General features: G+C 33.9%; 1 protein-coding gene across 1 annotated transcript; it reads left to right on the forward strand.

The window, feature by feature from the left end:
• The first annotated feature begins 233 nt into the window (after nucleotides 1–233).
• Nucleotides 234–23,132, forward strand: LOC144437428 (solute carrier family 41 member 1-like). Its single transcript, XM_078126372.1, has 9 exons — nucleotides 234–977; nucleotides 9,923–10,030; nucleotides 10,821–10,892; nucleotides 12,017–12,161; nucleotides 16,766–16,912; nucleotides 17,868–18,024; nucleotides 18,801–19,012; nucleotides 20,480–20,628; nucleotides 21,188–23,132. The coding sequence occupies exons 1-9, from the start codon at nucleotides 528–530 to the stop codon at nucleotides 21,371–21,373; spliced, it is 1,626 nt and encodes a 541-aa protein (XP_077982498.1). The 5' UTR covers nucleotides 234–527; the 3' UTR covers nucleotides 21,374–23,132.
• Nucleotides 23,133–23,946: the final 814 nt, after the last annotated feature.

Raw genomic sequence — 23,946 nt, forward strand, 5'->3', positions numbered from 1 at the left:
CGGATACTTAAACTATCCCTATTATTATTTAATAAAATAAATGTTGGTGTTTATTAAAACTTACTGTTTTTCAAATATATTTTTTAAATCAAACGACTTCACAAAAATTGTCATACAGGATATTACTTTAAAGTATTTTTCTACCATAGACTTACTACTGCGCACGAGCCGAATTAGTGCGCTGTCTGCATCTCTTTGTGTCACGTCTGCGCAATATTCATTGACAAGAGAGACTTAGGGCACGTAGCACTGTATTTCAACGAACCGTAGGGCTTCGGTACGGTCGTCTACTACGTCTCGATCAAGTGTCGCAGTTCCAATTTTCAATCCGAAGTGTTTTTACAACCGTATTTTGATTTTTAATGAAAAGTAGAATGAACTTTCCTTAACAGCAGTGAGACGTCACGCCTAATCTTACACCGGAATTGAAATTAACCATTCCCTTATGTGAGTCGTTGATTTTGTCATTTGATTGTTGTCACATATGTTGAAGTTTATTGTGGACAGAAAATGAACTTTGTGGTGTCATGTCGAATCCAACTGGACAGCAAGGTACAGCTTTGAGGCAGAGAACATCTAGTCGAGAAAAGTCGGACGACGAAGACGAAACCATGGTTCCCCATGCACAAATTGCAGGCGATGTGAATGTTGACGTGGAGAAAATGACACCGAACTCTGGAACTGGGGTTAAGAACAATTCAGTTCGGAAAGAAAACGGTTCTGTACACGAAATAGATGATACCATTGATACGTTCTACAAGCCTGACTCGTCAACCGAACCACTGTTGTCGCAACATGAAAGGGAAAGCAGCGACGACGACGACGACGACGACGACAAGGCGGCGGCGAAAAAGAAAAAAGTAGTAAAGAAACCAGGTGATGAAACCTCCCTGAGTATAGCACTTCAAGTATTCTTTCCCTATCTTATAGCTGGATTCGGTACTGTCGGAGCGGGTATTGTTTTAGATATAGTACAGGTGAGAATTTCTTTTTGTATGTTTGTTTGTTTGTTTGTTTGTAACATCATTATACTTGAAGATGTGACGGTCATCATCACCCCATGGAGGTATAAGAGTCTCCCCTTATACCTCCATAGTTATCCCAACCAAACCACACCATACATTGTAAATGCACATAATGACAATACAATTATGCAAATATGTATATTTAATGTTACACTTTGGTTCATCATAAAACTGTACGCGATATCTATGAAGTCGTCTGAATAAAACCTCACTTTTTATTTAGACTTCATAGATATCACATAAGCTATGAATGAATAGTTTTAACTCTGAGGGAAAACAATCATTAGATAAAATTTGAATGATTCTAATAAATACTATAAAATAGATATAATATATACTTCTAGTTCAAGTTCATGAAGTTGGTTGATCAAAATCTGTGCCAGTGGTACTTCAACAATTAACATCACTTGACACTGGGTACTAGCATTAAATATTGTTCACCAATGTTTTCCTTCAGTCTGATTCAGTATTTAAGGAAAATATGACTGACCTAAGGGGCCATGTCACTACAGGTCACTAGATGAGTATTGACAAAACTGTTAGTTCTTGGCTATTTTTTTCCAGATGAATGGAGAAAAATATTTGGGAATAATATAATTATACATCTTCACACATGATTAATCAGGAATAATAGTGATAATTCTGGATGCTTTGTTTCACAATATTTCGATCAGTGATGGGAATGACTAATATGTAAATTAATCCATAATTTTCTGTTCAAAACAATAACTTGGCTTGTGCATGGTATAATAGAGATTATCAAATAGATAATAGGGAAGAAGTAGTTCACAAGGACTAACAACAACCTTTCAAGTCAAATAGTCAAGACTTATTGCATTCCGATTTCTTTGATTACTTTTTAATGTTAAAAGTATTACACAGTCAAATTCATCATTCACCATGCACATCAGCTATACAAATGATTACTAGTGTGATAGACAAGGAAGTGATGATTGGGACAGTGGGTGGGTGGGGGTGGGTTGTCATCCTGCACAGTCCGTTATGAGCAGGTGATGTGTTTGAAAAAGGTAACTTATTTCTAGGAATAATAGAATATTGAGATACATTTTCTTATCGTGATTCATATATTTTTTTTATCCATGTACCATAGTTGGTCAGTTGGCCTTGTCATCCAATGATAAAACTTACAAGGTCCGTTTATCACTTCACCATCTGACCTTCCTGCTTCCAAACTATCAATATATTGTATTGAAATTAGTTCTTAGTGTGAAGGTCTCTGCAATTGAGGTCCTAAACAAGTCACAAGTGGTGTGTATATGACCTCCACAAATTTTCCTACACTTCTTGGCATGTGATTATTAAAGTGACTTCTGTCTTAATCTGTACAGAGTTCTACAGAAAGTTGTTACTTTCATTATCATTCCCGTTCCTTCCCATGAGCCTCCACTGTCACTCAATGTAAGGGGAAACTGACACACACTGGCAGTATATCATTATAGACAGATATTTCTCTAACTGCATTTATCAAACATGTTGTTCAAACCATTTGTTGTGACTTGATGACGGTGATGAGTAACTGAAATGTAGACAGTGTACATCTTGAATATTCAAGTACATGATGTTAGATGTTAAAGCATTACACAGACAAGGTATGGGCGTTGTCTTCTTTAAAAGCAAGTAAACACAATAGCACACCCAAGTAAACAAATGAACAGTCAATGGCCACTAATCAGGTTAACCACTTGGGGGCACTCTAACTTATACAGCAGTGAAAGTAAAGAGTTCAAGGAATGAGACAAACTATATCGTTATCTAAATCTCTTGATTATTCTAGATGAGTGAAATCACACTACACAACACAACACAACACAACATAACATAGAAATGGAATAACAATCATACAAATACCATGTACAAGCCAAGTTATCGTCTTTCAACAGAAAATATGGATAATATACCCAGGTCGTTCTACACCTCGACAACCCATGTGTATGTCACTGGTTCTATGACTCATGGAATACAGTGTATGAGTCAAAATGTTGCAAATCACAATTGTTTTTCCAGATTTGTTTGTGAATTATGCTTGAGGAGGTATAATTATATTATTGTCCAGTATCTTTTTCTATTCAGCCAGAAAAATTCTCACAACCAATTCAAAGCATTTTGCCTTTACTTGTCTAGAGTGACTCATCATAGTGACAAGTCCCCTTAAGTCACTCATATTTTCCTTAATTGCATTGAACATAGGTATGTATACTGTACACTATATGTAAGTTGTAACATTTACTGTACCCTAACAATCACAGTGTACATGTATCTTATTCCATGTACCATAATGATTCAATCTAAATTGTAACACCTGTAATTCTTTTCTCAGACTTATTTTTATCAGAACAATAATACAGCCCTGACACTTGTTAGTAACAACTATGAAAATACAGCTGTTGTTAATGTGTGACACGGGGCTACATGTTAGTGACTGTGAGATTAATTCATGATTTCAATAATAGCTGGTTTGTCAGAAACAATGGTATAATTTTAGTCTTAAATACTGATAATATCATTTTGGAAAGAACAGCCAAATTTGAAAAAAAAAACATTATTTAATGCTGTTACACTAACAGGAAACATTTTTGAAAATATAAGAATACAACTTGCAAGTATCTACGTGTCACTGTCAAATAATGTCCTATTTCACCAAACATGTGAAAACTCTGGTGTGATAAATGAGGCAGAAAGTGTGCTTAGTTTTGTATAAAGCATTCTTGTATCGATATGATTAGACCAGGACTGTACTGATGTGAGTTTGCCTGCATTGGATATTCTCATTTACATGTATGATTTATGCAGGAGTTCTTGTTTAGTACACATTCTACTTCTAAGCCAATTTGATTCACCATGGATATAAAACATTTTTTTTGTGACCCCCAGCTGTGGTTATGTGGTTGCTTACAGGAAAACTCTATTTGTTGATCATTTTGACCCATCACAAAAAATTTAGTCTTTTATTTTTAATGAGTATTATTACACCTCAACATTCTTCCACAAGCTGTCATTGGTCAGAATTGAATCACATGACATTCTTTAAATAGATTATTGCTGTGTGTGCAGAGACTATTGCCTGCTCACGCTGGAGTTATTTCGACTGATGCTATTCAGTATTGCGTACACAAGATGACAAAAGTCTCTACACTGTGAAACACCTTCGGCTTGGGCATCATAATAAATTTTGGTAAAGATTGCCAACCCTTGTGTAGGCACTAAATTGTGATATTGCACTTGCTGTCATGTTTTATTTAACTTATTATTTAAATAGAGGCCTGCCGTGTTCTTGTCCATATGGCGTTCTTCACATGTATTCCAATAGTAGAAAACTCAACAATTGTACAGTTATTGGTAAACATGCTGGCAATGTAACAATGTAATGTAATCATTGAATGATTGCCTTTAGTAATGATAAAAAAACTGTAATGAATGTATTTTTGAACAGTGAAAGGATGACCGCCAAATGTATCCGATTCTCTTTAAAGGGGGTTTATCCACTTGCACCCTGAATAGGTATTTGCAGTATTTAAATTTTTGCGTAATGAAACATACTTAACCATCACTGACACATTTGTATTCGACTGAACTCTAAGCTGGTGTTAAGATATAATGATTCAATGATGTAATTTTTATATACATGTACATGTATATCAAAAAGTGTCAAGGAAATCCCTACTATATAATCATGTGTTCTAACAATGCTTCAAGTCAATTGTAATGTCATAGAAGACATGTATTTTTACTTGAAAATAACACTGATACTATGCATGAGCCAAGTTGAACGAAAATATGGAATATATATATACTCCATTCGTTCGAATTTGCGACAATATATGTCTACGTCACTGGTTCTGCTGTGTTCGAAGTATGCATCAAAACGTTCAAGATTGCGGCAATTACTAGCCCCAGATTTTTCTTTGATAGTACTGGTGCTGGAACAATTATATTAATCGCCAATATTTTCCTTTCAATCAGCCAGAAAATACTTGCAACATATAAAGGTTGTCACTACTTATCTAGCGACTCGTTGCGACCCCTTAGGTCACTCGTATTTTCCATAGCTGAATGAAGAAAAAATATTGGGGAATAACTTCTAATTATAGACTGAGTGTGGGCAACTTTGGAACAATTATCATATTTACAAGCCTAATAATGTGTTTATACTCAAATAAAATAATCATCAACATAATTCCAGAATGAGGAAATAAAGACAAGCAAGAAACAAAGTATGTATTGCAAAAGTAATTTAATTAATAATAATGAGCCAATGAGGAGTGAACATCTGGTGTTAACTTATTAAAACATTGTTATGATCCATGTCTCTCCTCCCCCTCAAAAAAAACCCCACATAGTGAGAGGAGGCTGGTGAGGGCGAAACGTCACGATGTATCTTACAGTCTAATCATTGGGTGGTATGAGTCCGATACATAGCGGTACATTTATTTTTATGGAACAGATTTTATTCTATCTAAAAATCATGTAGATTATCGATAACAATTTATATGTAGGCTTGCAGCCGGTACGATTTTCCATCGAGCTCAAAGCTCCGAAAGTAATCCTGAACTAATACATGTATAATTAAAATGTCGGAACAAAAGTCGCATTCAAACAAAGTTTACTTACGTTTTAAAGCTATGTCTCTCCTCCCCCTCAAAAAAAAACACATAGCTATGTACAGTTCAGGTAATGTTGTATTTTCAATTTTATGGTGGCTCCTAAAATATGTAGAGTAGTGAAACGTAACTTTCATATAAAAATAACTCTTTTTTGTATTGTAAAATAGTAAAATGAAAAAAAAAATATTGGATGTGAAATTTTTAGCAGTTAATATGTCTTATCACATAAGCATGTGCATATCTTCTACTGTGTGACGTCAAACAGGACAGATCAAAAAATGCATATCACCCCTGTTCTACCAAACTTTTTTTCTCTGTTCGAGTGTTCCTGCTACACTACGATCAAGTTGTCATAATAATTATGTACTTTCAAACCGTAAATGCACACATTACTTTACATACATCATTGGGTGGCATGAGTCCGATACATAGCGGTACTTTTATTTTTATTGAACAGATTTTATTCTATCTAAAAATCATGTAGATTATCGATAACAATTTGTATGTTGGCTTGCAGCTGGTACGATTTTCCATCGAGATCAAAGCGCCAAATGTAATCCTGAGCTAATATAATTAAAATGTCGGAACAAAAGTCGCATTCAAACAAAGTTTACTTATGTTTTAAAGCTAAATTTGATATAGCATGTACATCGCTAGGTTATAACCGATAATTTTGGTCAAGAAACCATGGCACAGTGAAACCTGCACGTAAGGTTGACCTTGCAACAGGTCACATGATTATGTAATTTGCATAGCCGTCGGATGCCATTTTTGATACGCGATGAAGAATAAAGTGCGATGAAACGATGCAGTATTTGTAAAATTTGATTCAAAATGGAGGAAAAATGTGGAAAAACTTAATTATGTGATAAATATATAATCCCATGAAATCAATGTTAGTTTTACATCATACTGTGCGTCGTATGATTCCACTCGAATTTGTATTAGTCCGTGGAATCATACTCAGAGTAGTATTAATTAACATTGATTTCATGGGATTATATATATGTATATATATATATATATATATATATATATATATATATATATATATATATATATATATATATATATATATATATATATATATATATATATATATATATATATATATTATGCTAAATAAACCCAGAGATATTTGTTCTTTCTGTGGCCAGCTGAATTGGAAATCTGGTACTCAGTAATCCTATTATGAAACAAAAAATTTCAGGGTGTTTGACAACCAAATATTAGATTAAACCTGCACTCACTGTAACTAGCTATCATTTTTATTTGTTCAGACAACCAACAATTTTCATTGAAAATTGTTAAAATACGAATAATCAGACATTGTACATGTCAATTACATTAAGTTTTAAATTGTAATTTATTGGGGTGGACCCGAAAATCAATTTGATTGGATATATAGACAAATTTTTACTGCCCCTATTGATTCAGTACTGTGTAGGGTGTACAATATTGCTATTAGTATTATGTCATTATATCTCAGTGTTTTTTTTAAGGGCGGTAAGTAGGTAAAATCTACCGGGGTTCCCACATCATTTTACCGGGGTTCCCCACCAAAATTATGATACATTGCATGGGAAGCACTACCAGTTTTACCTCTTTCCCCTTTCTGTTACCGGGGTTCCCAAACCTTAGCAAAAACACTGTATAATCTAATAAAACAGTTTCAAAATTAAATGACCCAGTTGCAGCTTTAATGGCTGGATACAGAGCTAATGAACTTGTCCATTTATTGAAATAACTAATTTAAACAGTATCAATAGGTAATAAAGATGATTTTCCATTTAGGTGCCTCACCCCTGAAAATAATATTATTAGCACCTTTTGTAAATTTGCAGAACAGTATGATGCATTGTTATGTAGATTAATTTGTATCATTTTTTCAAAAAATCAAGGGTTGGAGCTCCTTACCCTACAAAGGCCTGGGGAGAACCCTGTAAAAAAAATAAGAGCAGTTTTAGGTTATGTTGTATATTATACATGCATATAAACTATTGTAGGTGCTAAATTACTGATCGTATATCACATCAATGTTATGCTCTCTAAATTTTTAATCTTATGTTATAAAAAAATAGATTTTAGTTTTACTATGTGCCAGCTGGTGTGTTTAGAGCAACACGTAATTGTATAGTAATCTATACACTACAGGATTACATGTAGAGTGGCCATATGGATGAGGATTGGGTATGTATTTTGGATTTTCAATTTATGAAATGATTTTATCATGGCTTCCTACATGAAAAATCAACGGGAAACAACATAGACCAAGATTGTGAGCTCAATGAAGTGCAAATAGCTAAAAAAAAAAAAAAATAGTGTAACAAGTTTGTTATTGTACATTACAATAACAAACATTTTACAAATTTATTAATCATTTGCAATGTCTTAAATTACAAACAAGGACTTGCCATATGTAGTGTTTCACATTGATATTTCAAGTAGGAAGCCATGATAAAATTATTTTATAAACGAAAAAACCCAATCCTCATCCATATGGTCACTTTAATAAGATTAATTCTCCTAAGTATGGTGATGGAATCAATCTCATTTCAACATGAATCAGTTTGTAGATTATAAACTAATTTACTTATTAAGCAAATTACTTGACTATATTATAGCATTAATTAAATACTACATGTAAATGTTTTGTCCTGGACTTTCAGAGGAGATTAAATCATATTTAACATTCTTTCATCTGTAATTTCCTGTGTAACCTTTTAAAACTGATAATTTTTTTGCCAATAATTGACGCAAGTTCTTTTCAGTAAAATCAAATTTCAATAATAAAGGTATCTTCATGAGATAAATTTGTGCAAAAAAATGACCTCTTTTCAGCTGAAAAGAGAAATTCTATTAAAACATAAATCTGACTGTGTTATTCATATAGTGTTGTGTTTTGTGTGGGTTGAGATAGTGTTAACATTATATTATAATTTAGAAGTGTATATTCTTCATGTATGTGTATAAATGGTTGGACATAAATTAGTACTAATTTATTTATGCACACATCAGAAATTGATATGTGCAAAATCCAGAGGATAAAACCAGATGAATATATTAAATGAGAATAGCAATTTTGAGTGTATTTTCAATTATTTTCAAAAATTTTTAAACTTTCCGCTAAACTCAATTTCATCTCAAATATTGAATTCCCCAATGCAAGACATAATGCATTGTACTTGACAAAACATACAATGCTATTGTTTTCATTTGTAAAAAAATAATTAATTTCACAATGTTTGTCTGTAAGAATGGAGACACCAGGAAATGGTCGATAGAAAGACAAACGAATAAGTTGATGTCATGAAATCAGGAAAAATCCACACCCTTAGTGTTGATAATTTCAATATTACAAAATATGGTTCTTGTATTGTATTTGGATCAAGCCACGTAATACACCTTTCTCCTGGTGCAACATGTATGTAAAGGGTTATTGTGTGTTGGGAAGTGTCACTATGCAAACATGACAGAAATATTGTATATAAACCATTAACGTCCACATAAGATGTGTACTGTAATGTCATCATGCAATGTGACATCATGATAACATGTAACATGCACCTACTTACTGACACTTTGTCACTATTGCAATAAATGTCAGTCAACTAATAGTTAATTAGCCAAACAATCTATCAGCCTGTATTTATGTGTCAGTTCTATATTGATTGAGTAACATGCCTTTCTACAAGCAACTACTTGCCACTCCCCCCCCCAAAAAAAAATAAATAAATAAAATTGAAAAAAAAATATAACGAAGGATTTAAGTAAAAAGTGTGGTGCAATACCTACTATAGAAATCCATTTGTTTGAACAGTAAAACATTTATATGAATTTATAATGACAAAAATTATAATTTATAAATTGATGGATTTTGTGTCACAGTAATGATAATATGTTATGAGTTGATATTTGATTTTCATGATGCATGAATTCCCATCTTGGTATTCAAGGCAGAGGAGGTGGTGTGTGGGTGGGTGGGTGGGTGGGTGGGGGATTGTGAGGATTTGCGTTTGTGCTAGCAATGATGTCTGCTGCATTTTCACTCACTATGCTTGTGAAAGTACATCCACAAATAGCATCATAAACACAATATTGGGAACCCACCACATTAGCACTTAGAACATGTCATGGGTTCTGTCAGAATATAAGTGACAAGAACAATTTGTTTATAATTTTTCACCTGATTTAAAACTACTGACTGTTATTTGCTCAGATGATATATGTAGAAGTGCACAGCTCAAATTTATATTTATTTTCTTATTTTCCCAGCATTGGAAGGTATTTGTTGAAGTTTCTGAAGTATTCATCTTGGTGCCTGCGTTACTTGGTCTGAAGGGAAATTTAGAGATGACATTGGCATCAAGGCTATCAACAGCTGTAAGTAGACATAAATAACACTATTGTGATAAAAAGATGTCAGGACTATAGAACTGTAAATCACTAAATACAAGTATGTGGTAATAGGAACCAGTATATCATCATGCCTCGTCCAATGAATTTAATCATTATTACATGTGTACCAGAGATTACCTGCACTGCTATATGCCATACTGGTGGTATTTACACTGCTGTGCAATATCGAAAACATTATTGCATACTTGGATGCAAATGATATGCAAATGAAGGTGCAATCATTCATTCAACACAAAAGTGTGTGGTCACATAGTGTCATTTTTATGGAAAGTTGCTGTTTCGGATAAGCATATGTAATAATAACAGAACCCCATTCTGTGCGTGTTCCAGTGTGGGTACTCAGGAGTACTTGCACTCATGCTTGCAGTGTTTTCTGCTGCACTTTCACTTGCTACGCTTGTGAAAGTATGGCCAATGAGAGAACACTGCAAACACTCGTGCAAATACCTGTCAGTATACCACACTTGCACTCGCGTGTCATGGGATTCTGTCATACTATCTCTTTGTGTAAGTTTCAAACTCTTTGACTATTATTTACCAAGAAATGTATTAAATAGTATTGATTATAATTAATGATCTGATTTTAAACAGTTTGGTGAATTTTAAGGTTTGTGATAAGGATAGTTTTGTGTTATCCATGATAACACTCTGAAACATAACAACAGAAACTGAAGATGAAGGGGGGGGGGGGGTACAAAAGGAATTCTTCCCACAATTTCCAGAGATTCTGACTTTCTTTCTTTGACACTTGAAGGCCAATATTGGTGTAATGGATACCAGGAAAGAACAGTGGAAGATGATAGCTGGCAATATAGTTCTAACACAGGTATGTTACTAATACATTGATTCTCTACCTATTATGCTGGTACTGTTAGTGAGCTCCACTCTTCAAACACCAATAATAAAGCTTACAGGTTAGCTGTAACACTCATGCTAGAATGAATATTTGTGAAGTCTTGGTTCATAGTTCATAGTTCGCAAGTTTTAAATGTGTAGATAAAAATGTCCACCCATTTTTTGTTTAAACCCCTGGTGATGCTGACAAGACACCTGTGAGATTTGGAATTTGTGCCCAAAATATATTTGTATCAGCTAGTGTAAATGTTAATTTATTCATATTTGCACTACATTATTTTGACTTTATCTGTTCATAAATTTAGGACAACCAGGTTAGCTTGCTATATTCTATTCATAACATGTTTACTTGTGAGGTCAAAGGTGAAGCCATCACAATAATTCATCTTTATCTGTTCAAACTATCAACACTGTAAAGCCATCATGTACATGTGTATACCAAAGATAGGTACACAACTTCCTGTACCATTGCCAATTAACAGTTGTCTGTTGATTGAATTATGATCACATGTCATCAACTTTGTGTTTGGAGTACTTCCAGTCGACATTAGCTGATCTAAATTACTGGTGCAGAAGAAACTTAAAAGACAAGTGACAGCATAATTATTGTAGGTCATTTTGACTATTAAAACCAAAAGAAATATTTCCCTATAACCACCCCCATCATCACTGTCACTACTATCATTATTATCAACATCTCACAACGAACATCGTCAGCGTCATCATCGCCATTCTCTTTGTCATCATCATAGTCATTGTCGTTATCCTCATAGTCATTGTCGTCATCCTCATCATTACCACCACAACCAGTGACATATGACCATCACCACCACCACCATTGTCACCACAATCAAGTTATTACCGACATCATCATCAACATTGTCATCAGCACTTCCATCATAATTACCCCATCATGCACCACCACTTACCACAAACAGGCAAACATTGGTTTTCCAGGTTGTAGCTTTATGATATACATTGTACTCTGTTATACAGTGTATATTTTTAATGACAGTTCTAATATCCCTCAGTGCCAGATGTAACGAATCAATAAACTATTTACCCATGTTATAATTATATCTTTATTATTTCTAGTGTCAAGCCATCGTAGTGGGCTTCCTTGCCTCAGGTGCAGCTGTAGTCATGGGGTGGATTCCAGATGGCAAATTCAGCATACACCATGCGTTGTTACTGTGTGCAAGTAGTCTGGTTACTGCTTCATTTGCTAGTTTTATCCTAGGTGAGTAGAAATTAGAATATTCAGTTCTGCAGCAGGACTGACCTCTCTACTGTAGGCTACCACAATCCAGCAGTAGTCTTGCAGCAGGACTGTGGCATGAATGCACGGATGAATGAATGAAAAACATTTCCCTGTGTATATGAGACTTGCAAAGGCAATTTTTCTACTCACAGAATCAAAAGGTTGTTAATAAATTACTCCCAAATTTTCACTGATGTTTTGCCAGCATTGTGAGGGGTGTACAGCCCTTTGACAAGACATCAGTGAATATATGTGATTCATTCACATGACTTGATTGGCTCTGCAAATAGAAATTTTCATTGGTAACTACAAATCTTGCATATATGAGAGATTTATATATGTTGAACCTGATGGTAAGCATTTCATTTCAAGATGAGTTGGTTGTGAGTGTGGTAATACATCTTCGAAATAGCATTTGATGTAAATTTTCCAGGTCTCTAACCTTGTCAGACATTTACAGCCATTTTTGTACACATTTATTGCAGATAGAAGGCATACATTATACTAGAATAGCTTAATATAGGTTTTGTGAAAGTATTTTTTCTAGAGTAAACAGTTCTTAAACTCAGATTGTGCCACTTTTTAATACATAATATATATATATATATATATATATATATAACTCGGTGAGTATCAATCTGCTATAAGACAGTGCTCTATACCGCATATATATATATATAAAAGTTGGGGGTTTTTTTTACTTTGAATGTGACATCTTTTCAGCAACTACTTTGAAAGGTATGACATTAGACCAGAAAAAATGAAAAAGCTGTTCAACCTACCCATATTTTTTTTGGTGATGGGCAATGCATCCTCATGCGAGCTTCGCATGTCAGTAAAATGCACACTTTGTTTCAAAATTAAGGATATTTCTTAATATTTTCTAAATAGTACATGTAACAATATACATTTGAGTCTATTCCAAATTGTTTAACATCTTATACAGTGGTTTACTTGGCTCTGATGATGCATACAAGCATGAATTGAGATTAAATTAAGCTGTTGCATATCCAATGTGCACTAAAAAGAATTGGGCCAAAGTTTCCGACCATGGGAGTGGGCTGAGCAGTCATTGGGCTATCAAAAGTCTGAAAGTCTTGAAATGTTTTGCTCTTTATTTGAGATATTTTGGAACCAAATTAAACTTCAGGAGAAGTCATTTACCAAGGTCATTATTTTATTATGTCTATGTCTATGGTTTGATATTTTATGCTTCTAAATGGCCTCTTACTCTGTCTTATTTCCAATTTTTTTTCACCTTTGGAGTTGTCTCCTTCCAAACAGTAGCAATCAAGGTGATAATTGTATTTCTCCCAAAACGAGATGGAAGGTGGCTGGCTAAGTACCTCCCTGTATGTAGGTTAGAGCTAATTAGAGACATCTCCTTAATGCATGTGAAATCCACATCCTGTGGAAAGTAATCTCGTTTGGAGTATTATTGTAGTTGGCTATCACTATTATTTTAATGTGTCATTGTACCATATAATTTTATATCTCCACTGTAGAGTAGGTGACAAAAGGGGTGGCTAAAATAATGCTTGAGTTTCATTTGACGGGGGCTTGACATTGTTTGAGAAGAGAGGGTGAGAGGAGCTACAACATTTGTTTAACCATAAATTGTGTACATATCCTAACTGTAGCTATGCAGACAAATTGCAAGAGATAGTATCAAGATGACTCAATAAGTTCTATCTAAACTTGACCTGAAATATTTTGCTATCATTATATATGGTTTGTTTTTACATCCTGCCAAGCATTGTGAAAAAATGAAATCGGCCTACCTACCCAAAGTAGGATTAGCAAGCAACTGATTTGCAATTTACTTTTCCTCTTTGAATTAACTCTCATAATTTTAAAAAGGAATTTACAAACGAGAAGTTTTATTAATTCATATTGATAAAAGATACATTTGTAGAATGTATAGTCTAAAAACAGTGCGGTATGTGGGCTTGCTTTCTACTATCTCTCTCTATGTATAGTCAAGTGGACAAATTCTACCATATAGTAATTGATCACGCACACACTGACAGACAGTTGTAATTGGGTACTTCATTCAGACAGTTGTTCCAGTGAGGAAGTAAGTCGTGTGATGACACAATAATGTCATCATGTTTATATCAACACTCCAGTAGCATTAAAGTACTGCTGTTGGTGGTAATTAGAAAGGAACATCATGCTAAAGAAAGAGATTTGACTATATCGTGGCACGCGAGAGAGAGAGAGAGAGAGAGAGAGAGAGAGAGAGAGAGAGAGAGAGAGAGAGAGAGAGAGAGAGAGAGAGAGAGAGAGAGAGAGAGAGAGAGAGAGAGAGAGAGAGAGAGAGAAGAGAGAGAGAGAGAGAGAGAGAGAGAGAGAGAGAGAGAGAGAGAGAGAGAGAGAGAGAGAGAGAGAGAGAGAGAGAGAGAGAGAGAGAGAGAGAGAGAGAGAGAGAGAGAGAGTCCACATGTAAAAATACTAGACTGTTCTGTAGAATGTATATGATTTTTTGGGGCAACTGATGTTATGTTCTGTTTTGAATTCTCATTATTTAGGAGAATCCACAAAAAGAACAGTTTTTCAATAAAATGATTGATGATTGATATGCACACTTATAGACTTGTATATTTTTGCAGTGTGCTCTTTAAGTTTAAACCAATCTAATGCACTGTCACTTGATGGATGGTAGTAATGTGGCATATTAGCATGTTAAAATTTAGTATCCTAAGTGATGACTCACAACAAATCTAAGTTTTATCAAGTTGACCTACTAGTAAAATATATTGTGTTAGTAAAATGACATGCAATTGAATAGGTAATATGTGAAAATTTAGTGCTAAAAAGATATACAAGTTATACATTAAACAAATATGATAGTTAACAAATATGATAGAAAAATATGTCATTTTATAAGCAAATATGATAGAACAGTGTACCAGTTATTAAATAAAAATGATAAGAAAATGTACTAGTTATGATAAGAAAATTTACCAGTTATTAAGCAAATCCGATAGAAAAATGTACCTGTTGTTCAACAAATACATTATTCAACAAATCCGATAGAAAAATGAACCAGTTATTAAATAAATCCGATAGAAAAATGAACCAGTTATTAACCAAATCCGATAGAAAAATGTACCAGTTATTAAACAAATATGATAAAAAAATGTACCAGTTATTAAACAAATTCGATAGAAAAATGTACCCATTATTCAACAAATATGATGGAAAAATGTACCAGTTATTAAACAAATTCGATAGAAAAATGTAGACCTTATATTTTTAAACTGTGTTAGAAAAAGCACTAGTCACACATTAAACAAATATCAATAGCAAATAATATTATCGGAAGTAGGATGTTGACAGATAAAACGTGTAACAGACGAAGTATAGTAAAATAGAACTTAATATTTTAATCCATTTTATATAAAAAAGATGTTCACACTTGTACCTATATATGTGTCGGATAGACATATTTGATACAGTGTAAAGTGTTATTCTTTAGTGTTGCATGTTAGAGTGAGACTTTTCAAAACACTTGTTATGCAAATTTTCCAGTAACAGCTTGCATTGAACAGACGTAATTATTTGTACCCATAATTGTATTACGCAAATTACATGTTGAGACACAACCATGTGTTAGTGTGTTTTCTCAACTATCCTACAGTGTTTGTGTTTTTGACCATTTCACTATTTAAACAAATATTTTGCTTTGGCAGAAAATTATAGAATGATGTTTTCAAAATTGAACAGACCACGTACTACAAATTGCAATGAAATGATTGTTTTAAAATTTAAAAAAAAATACTTCTGCCTAGTTTTTTGCTGAGAGAAATTACATTGGATGCATTAGGGGATATATTATGTGCCCCCCCCCCAAAAAAAAAAAAAAACCAAAACAACAACAACAAACAAACAAACAAACAAACAAACAAACAAAAAACTATTGAAATCGGGTGTTTACATGGCTTTATTTTCCTACACTATAAGTATAAATTGAATATTTGGAAAAATATGATTGACAAAAATTTGTATGTCACGAGTACTTTGCTACTGAATGGAGAGAACTAGTGGGTAGTCATGTGACTAAACCTGAGAAGCTTGGTAAGGAAAAAAATGGTGACAACAATGGCAATTCTGAATATATAGACCCATATTTCAAGAACCAAAGAACTAATTCTGTAGAGGCTTGTTGTCATGACATAGAACAACCAGGGTGTATATCACACAATGTTTTGTTCAAAAGTGTACATTTGGGCTTGGCTTGTGGATGGTGTAATTTCATCTATACCACAAAGCCGGTGTGAATTTATATCACATTGTGGAGTATTCCACAGTAGGGGAACCACATGCACAACATCACAAAGCAGTTACATATGTATCTTATGCAGGCAGGCATTCATGTATGCAAAGCAGTGTAACCTCTAATAACTATTCTGTTTTGTTGCTACTGAAAATGATTAAAAAATGAGTTTTCTTGTGAGTAACCACATAATAAGAAATAAGAGAACACCAAATTAATTGTTAGTTATTTAAGGAATTGTCCATTTGTAGCTCATTATGTATTGGTATATATACTGATGGTTTATTTCTTCCTATGCATACAGGTACTGTGATGGTTATTGTTATTTTATTATCTAAAAAATTCCACATAAATCCAGACAATGTAGCCACACCGATAGCTGCCAGTCTTGGAGATTTAACAACACTGTCACTACTATCCTGGATTAGCAAACTTTTATATTCGGCCATAGGTAAGAAAACTATCATTGTTTCCTGGTATTCTGACAAGTTTCAACTTTCTACAGATTGTATGCACCATCCTAAATACTTTTGTGTGACATCCACAAATTTTACACGTATCATCTTGATTACAAAGATTATAACGCACAAAAAGTTCAAAGTCTTTTTTAGCATTGAGCTTTTCGATCTGTCTTGGTCGACGATCCTCATCAGAATGACAAATTTCATAGTTAAAGCTGACCACTAGGTGGCGGTATGGTCAAGCTGATGATCATTTTTGGTCATGTATCGTCTTGATAATGTAGTCTAGAATCCAGTCATGTGGGGATTTTCCACCTACCACGCCTGGCATTTTGCTAACAGTCAGACTTTAATCCAGTGCAAATTCTTATTAATATAAGGTTTTTAAATTTTTCCTGCTGTGAAGTGACATCAATAGACCAGTCCAAGATGCATTGGATGTCTCTCCATACAATTATTCCATGTATTGTGTACGTGCTGAGGGGTATGCATGCACTAGTCAGAGATGGTTGTCACAACACTGTACCATGGGTTTGCCCATAAAATCTCTCTCTGTCATTGATGACATTTAGTCTTTGTTTTATAAAATCACCCATAATTAAAGAGGTCAATATGTCTTACCATCATTTCCTGATGAAAATGATATTTCAATAAAGACAAAAAGACAAAGACAAAAAAATAAAGACAAAAACAAGACTTAATGTAACAACATAAGTGATGTCCTCTTGCACAATGCATCTTTGAACTGGAAAATTGGCTATACAGCATTACCACATGACAACTCAGGTGGTTGAGTTATACGATGTAATCATAACTTTAACATAACATTGTCATCAGAAAAGGCAGGAGCAAACTCCCCACATGACTGGATATTGATTCAAGGGTACTAATAATATTTCACTTACATTCTTAAATCTGGAATCAATGTCTTTCCTTTCCTTTCAGAAACAGGGCATCAACTTTGGCTAGCTCCAACAATAATCTGTATTTTTATTTGCATTGGGGCACCACTGTGTGCATATGGTTCATATAAAAACAAATATACAAAGGATGTGTTGTTAACTGGTTGGAATCCTGTCATCACAGCAATGGTTATCAGTAGGTATGTTAAAACCATTTAAATTGATAGAATTGATTTATATTCTTATTTAGAAGTTTGCCAGACAAATTTATGACAAGGACCATGCCATGCAGTCAGCTGATTCACTTATATGTGTATCATATCAGGTTCCATGTTATGTTACCATCTAAAATGTATTGCAGACAGCACACTTAGCTTCATGCAGGCCAAAATCATCAAACCTTGTGGACAGGGCTGGATAAAATTATTTAACACTTTCATGTACTTTCTTTCTTTTACCCAAAACATTGGCTTATATGAAATATTTTCATTTAAAACAGTTTCAAATTGTCAACATGTAAATATGAGTCAATAGTATGCAGGAATTTGCCAAATAAATGACAAACACACATATTGTTTTGTAAGGCCATAAAATGCAACAATCATCTAATTCATATTATAATACATATAATATGTGCACCTCAGGATCCCATGTTTAGCTGGCTAAAAGCTAAGGAGTTAGCAGAACTTACAATCACTTCATAGTAAATTCAGTTAAAAGTACTCCAAATGTACAGACAAAGTTGGAAACCAGTACTAGTACTCTATCAACATGATCTATTTAAACATTGTCATTCCAGGCTAGATAAAATCAACTAAATTTAAAATCTGTCGAAAAATTAATAAAAATGTGAGTGTTATCCACTGACAGCTTTAATTAAGTCCATTTATGTAAGCCCGGCATAGATCCGGTGGAGGCTGCATGCGAGTGGTGTGTATTTCAATCCTGTCGTTCAATTTGATCTTTTTGTTTCCAGTGTTGGTGGTTTGATATTAGACTTTGCTGTGTCTAATTATCGTGGTGTAGCTATTTTCACACCAATTATCAACGGAGTAGGTGGCAATCTAGTTGCTGTACAAGCTAGTAGAATATCAACTCATTTGCACAGTCATGGCAAGCCGGGTGATCCATTACCTGACGATGCACCTAAAGGATGCAGAAGTCCTTGTAAAACATTTTTTGGTGGTGGTAAGTCATGGATGTTTGAAATTATCAGTTTTCATGAAAATAAATTTATTGAGTCAGGCTAACTAAACTGTAGAGGTACTTGAGTATTACTGAAATCAGGTCATAAAGTGATAAAGGGTTTGCTGATAACAGAGGGTTTCTATAAGTTTCATAAATGTTATTGCTATGTGTTTACTCATCCTATGAGCCAGTCTACATCTATGGTGGTGTACTATAAACAAAGCGCAATAAATATAGTACCACCATTCAAGTGTATTTTTCAGTCAAGGTTTGCAGTATTTCTCCTGAAACTCGTAGACAACTTTCATGCAGCATGCATCCACGATATATACAGCTAAAACAGGCAATGTTCACCAGAAGACTATCTGTAACATATACATTTACATTCAGAGATGATCATTTTGGAAGTTCAGGTTGTTGTTTTACTTGATAGATAACAACATTTTCACTGCTGAACACAGCATGATTGTTATTGAGGAAAGTTTCATTGATAGATAACAACACTTTTACTGCTGAACACAGCATGATTGTTATTGAGGGATGTGTTAAAAGCAGAATATAAATAAATCCTCCTGTGTTCAGCAATAAAAATGCTCTTATCTAACAAGTAACACAACAATCTCAACTGACCAAATGGTTGAAGTTGCATGATCATTAAATGTGCATGTTATGTACAGTCTTCCGGTGAACATTCCCTGTTTTAGCTGTAAATCTTAAACGTTTGCTATTACTTTGTTCAAGAAAACACAAACCCATTCTCAGGTTGAATTAAAAGGGCACAGGCAGGGTTTAGACGGTTTTTATTTTGGTTAGTAATACAGAATACTTTACATAAAACCATGGCTAAACTAATCAAGTATAGTGTTTGTAACGATTCATGTAGCCGTGACGTGTCACTTTTCACCAACCATCCAACTCATGCGTTGCTCATGTAATGACAGGGATTTCCTCAGATTTGTTGATACGTGCCAACAATTATGTTATCAAATCTTTCATATATTATATCTAAATACCAGGATTGAGTTATACCAGTATCAGATAACAAATGATTGTGCTTCAGTAAGTAGAATGCAATATGTAACACTTCGTAGGCAACACAAATTGCATCCATGCAAAACCGTCTAAACTCAGCCTGTGCCCCTTTTTAAGAAAACCAATCAGGAATCACCATATGTAGTTTTGAAATAGAGGTCAAATTTTAAATTAAACTAATTAGAATCAAACATGGCCACCAAATATGGTTTTAACGTTTATCATATTGGAAAATAAAAGGTTGTCGACGTCCTTGAAAACAACATTTGACTCCCAATAATTTATTTTATTTCATTAACAGAGGGTCCAGGAACAAGCATTTAAATGGCAAAGTTTGGAGAGATTTTGATAACTTTGAATTTCAGGGAAATTGATTCCTTAGGGTGCATTGTACTTTCAGTAGAATATCAATCCTGTTAATTGTATTTATTACAGGCATACATTCTAAAACAGCACGTGTCTTATTTTTACTGGTCGTTCCCGGTCATCTTATATTTCTATATACCATATCATACTTACAAGCTGGCCATACAACCATTACTCTTGTCTTTACCATTGGGTACCTTCTGGTAGCACTCTTGCAGGTAAGAATTGTGTTTTCTATACTAGTAGTATCATGTGTATGACTTCTAGCTGTTAGTTAGTGTGTACGCTACAACATTTGTCACTCACTAGAAGCCTGATAGGGCTGAACAACAAGACATACTCCCAGAGATGTATCGTAGAGTCTGTCTGTATAACTTGTATATTAGTGTGGGAGTTGCATTGTTACAGTGCCCTCAGTAGGTCATACTCTGGAGAATCTTAAATCCATATATCTAAAGGAATTTTGTATCTTTCTGACCACAAAAAAGTACATTTACAAAATTCTAGGAAAGAAATATGATAACTTGAATATTTTAGATATTTTGATATACAATACCTAATAGATGAAGTTATTTGTTTGTGCATTTTGCTAGAAACATTTGCCATCACGTAGATAAACAAAATCAGGCTGTGAGAATGGATACCTGAGACTAAATGGCAATGAAAAAATGATAATTATGATAATAATTATTATAATAATAAAATAAAATAATGATTGATAATGAACATGTTTTCTTTCCATATTCCTAATATAGAGTATGTGTTTTAATTTACTAGGTTGCCCTGCTGTTGGTCATAGCTGATTGGATGATACATTTGATATGGCGTCATGCAATGGACCCTGATAACTGTTCAATACCGTACCTGACAGCACTGGGTGATCTACTGGGTACAGGACTGTTGGCCCTCGCTTTCCATGTTCTCTGGTTGATTGGAGACAGAGACAGCGACGTTGGAGACTAGGTGATCAAATGTCATATACAAATTGAAGACATTATATCATATTTTTTGAGGTGCTGGCAGAGGGGAACTCTTACAACTTTTTACATTTAACTGGGGACTGATTTGAGTAGTATCAAAGTAACAGAAGAGAAATAACTTTAGAATAGACTGTTGACTTTTACTCCCATGGAGGCTTTAATGTATATGTTTCCTGTAATGGGAATCAGTTGTTTTAATAACTCATAAATCATCTTGAGCTAAAAGTTCATTTTTAACAGCTCTTGTCCATTGTTTGTTCTTGCACATGTTATACACGTAGGTAACCTGGGATTGTTAAGTTACTAGCAGCCATACATCATACTTGAACCAGGTTCCCTCACCAAGCTCTGCATAACAGGTTTAGGAAGACAGACAGCTGTGTTTGAAGTACAAGTGTAACATTACAATGCAATCATTTACTCTATATCTACATCTTATTCATCAGTGTAGTTTTACCTAACAAGTGAATAGCTTTTTGAATAGCGCCCTCTTTGATGAGAGGTAACAAACTGTTCTCCTTGAATGTATAAAAAGCAAATTATGTAGGGAATGAGTAAATACTACTAAAGCCAGGGTAGCCTGTCAGAGTTTATAAAACTACACCACCTGTGTGTCTTTGATTTGTTTCAGAGCAATTGATCAAGGTGAATTTTCCTTTGATTAACATTTGGGTTGCATAATTACAATCGCTTACAGATCAATTAAATTTCTTTTGCCATATTAAATGTCTTCAGTCATATGATTAGCAGTAATTAGATTAGTCTGAAAGGTCCAGCCGTTGGTCCGTGTAAACACTCGCTACCCCAAGCCTGGATCTATCATTGGATTAGTAGTCATTACAGATTAAGTTATTCGATTAGTTTTATGTCCTATACTTGCTTCCTAGATGCCACATATTTTAGATGGACCCTGAAATTTAAAAGAGAATCCCATTAGTTAGAGTGAATTTAACGATTGCAACAGCAACAAACTCACCTGTTTGTCATCTTTGTGAACACATGACATACTCTTTCCTTTGGTTTGCATTGTATTATGGGGGGCTTTCATGTTGCATATGGATTCACTAAAGACGAACCCCCTGCATGGCTTGGGATAAGTATTGAAAAGTTCACAAACCGCTGACAGTGTTTTATTATATAGAAGTAAGCATTTTTAGGCATCACAGTCATCAGTTTTGCTGATAAAAAAAAAACAGGGTCGCAAGGTGACAATAACCAGTTCTTCAATGCATGGAATTGATTGAAGCTTGTCTGCCAGTGCCATAATGGGTTTTTTTCGGGATTTATAGTTTAAGGAGAATTTGATTTGTCTTGGTGAATATGTCTCCAAATTCTTTCTGTCCTGATTGAAATATTTGATGGAATGTTGACAGGGTGATCACCACAGTCAAATCTGTTACCTTTTGTGAGAACAATTTCATGAAAGAAATTTTACAGTGAAACAAAAAAATTTCCGATTTACCAATTGATTTAAATATATAATAACTCTGAATACAATATTTTCCAAATTTTCACTGAAATCAGGTTTTCTATTTCAGTTTTTTTTTCCCAAGTGAAATAAATAAATTTAATTCTCGTGTAGATTTTACTATGATATATATATGTTTATTTTTGTCAGTTTGTCAGTTTTTGATCCAGTTTTGAACCAGTTTGAACTGGTCTGAACCAGTTTGAATTTTGACATTAAAATATATAATTATTTTTGTGATCTTTCAGATTATTTCTTTTCTCTTATTTGTCAATGTAGCTGGATCTACATGTTACATATTAATTTTTTTGTCAAAAACAATTTAATGTTATGTACATTATCCAGTGTTTGTTGTAGTGTTGTTGTGAAGTAAAATGGGTGATTGATGATCAAAACACAGAACTTGAATCTGTCAACTATTGTGCAAATTTACACCAATTTATACTGTAAACTTAGGTATTTTTGCCTGGGAAAATTTTGCTATTTTAATTTGTTCAACAAGTTCCCAAAGACTTAACTTTTACACACTATTGAGTTTGGTGTATTGTGTGTTAATGTAAAGAAAATGCTTTTAGTCTTAACATTCCTTGCATTTTTCATTCTCAGTGAAATAACGGTGTCAAGCAAAAATGTTTAGGTTTACAGTTTTTTGATGATTTGTGGTTCATATTATAACTTCTAAAAAAGCCAAAATTCAGACACGAACCATTCCTTCATGCTATTGTTAAGTCCTCCTTATGATGTTTTTTTTCACAATTGGCAACTAAAATTGAAAATTATAAGTATTTTTATTATATTTGCACCAAGAACATAAATTTCACCAGTTATTTATTTACACTTATTATGGTCCTAACCCAATCCGATTAAAATCCAATGTAGGGCAAACAGCACAATTTCTTTTCGGCTGTTACGTTTACTGTCGTTTGTTCTTGTGTGAGCACTTGTTACATACATCTGACACAATAACATACTAGGTTTTCCCCAAACCCAATCTCTTACTTACGAGTAGCCAACCAGAATCCTTCTTACAATATAACACTCTTATCTATGTACAAAATTAAAACACATAGAACCACCATACAATAATG

The sequence above is a fragment of the Glandiceps talaboti genome, chromosome 1 (assembly GCF_964340395.1).
Source record: "Glandiceps talaboti chromosome 1, keGlaTala1.1, whole genome shotgun sequence".
NCBI classification, from domain to species: Eukaryota; Metazoa; Hemichordata; class Enteropneusta; family Spengelidae; genus Glandiceps; species Glandiceps talaboti.

Coding starts and splice junctions, on each gene's coding strand:
- LOC144437428 (XM_078126372.1), top strand. CDS start 528: ATGTCGAATCCAACTGGACAGCAAGGTACAGCTTTGAGGCAGAGAACA. Junction 18,025..18,800: donor ACAGCAATGGTTATCAGTAG/GTATGTTAAAAC, acceptor TTTTGTTTCCAG/TGTTGGTGGTTTGATATTAG. Junction 19,013..20,479: donor TAAAACATTTTTTGGTGGTG/GTAAGTCATGGA, acceptor TATTTATTACAG/GCATACATTCTAAAACAGCA.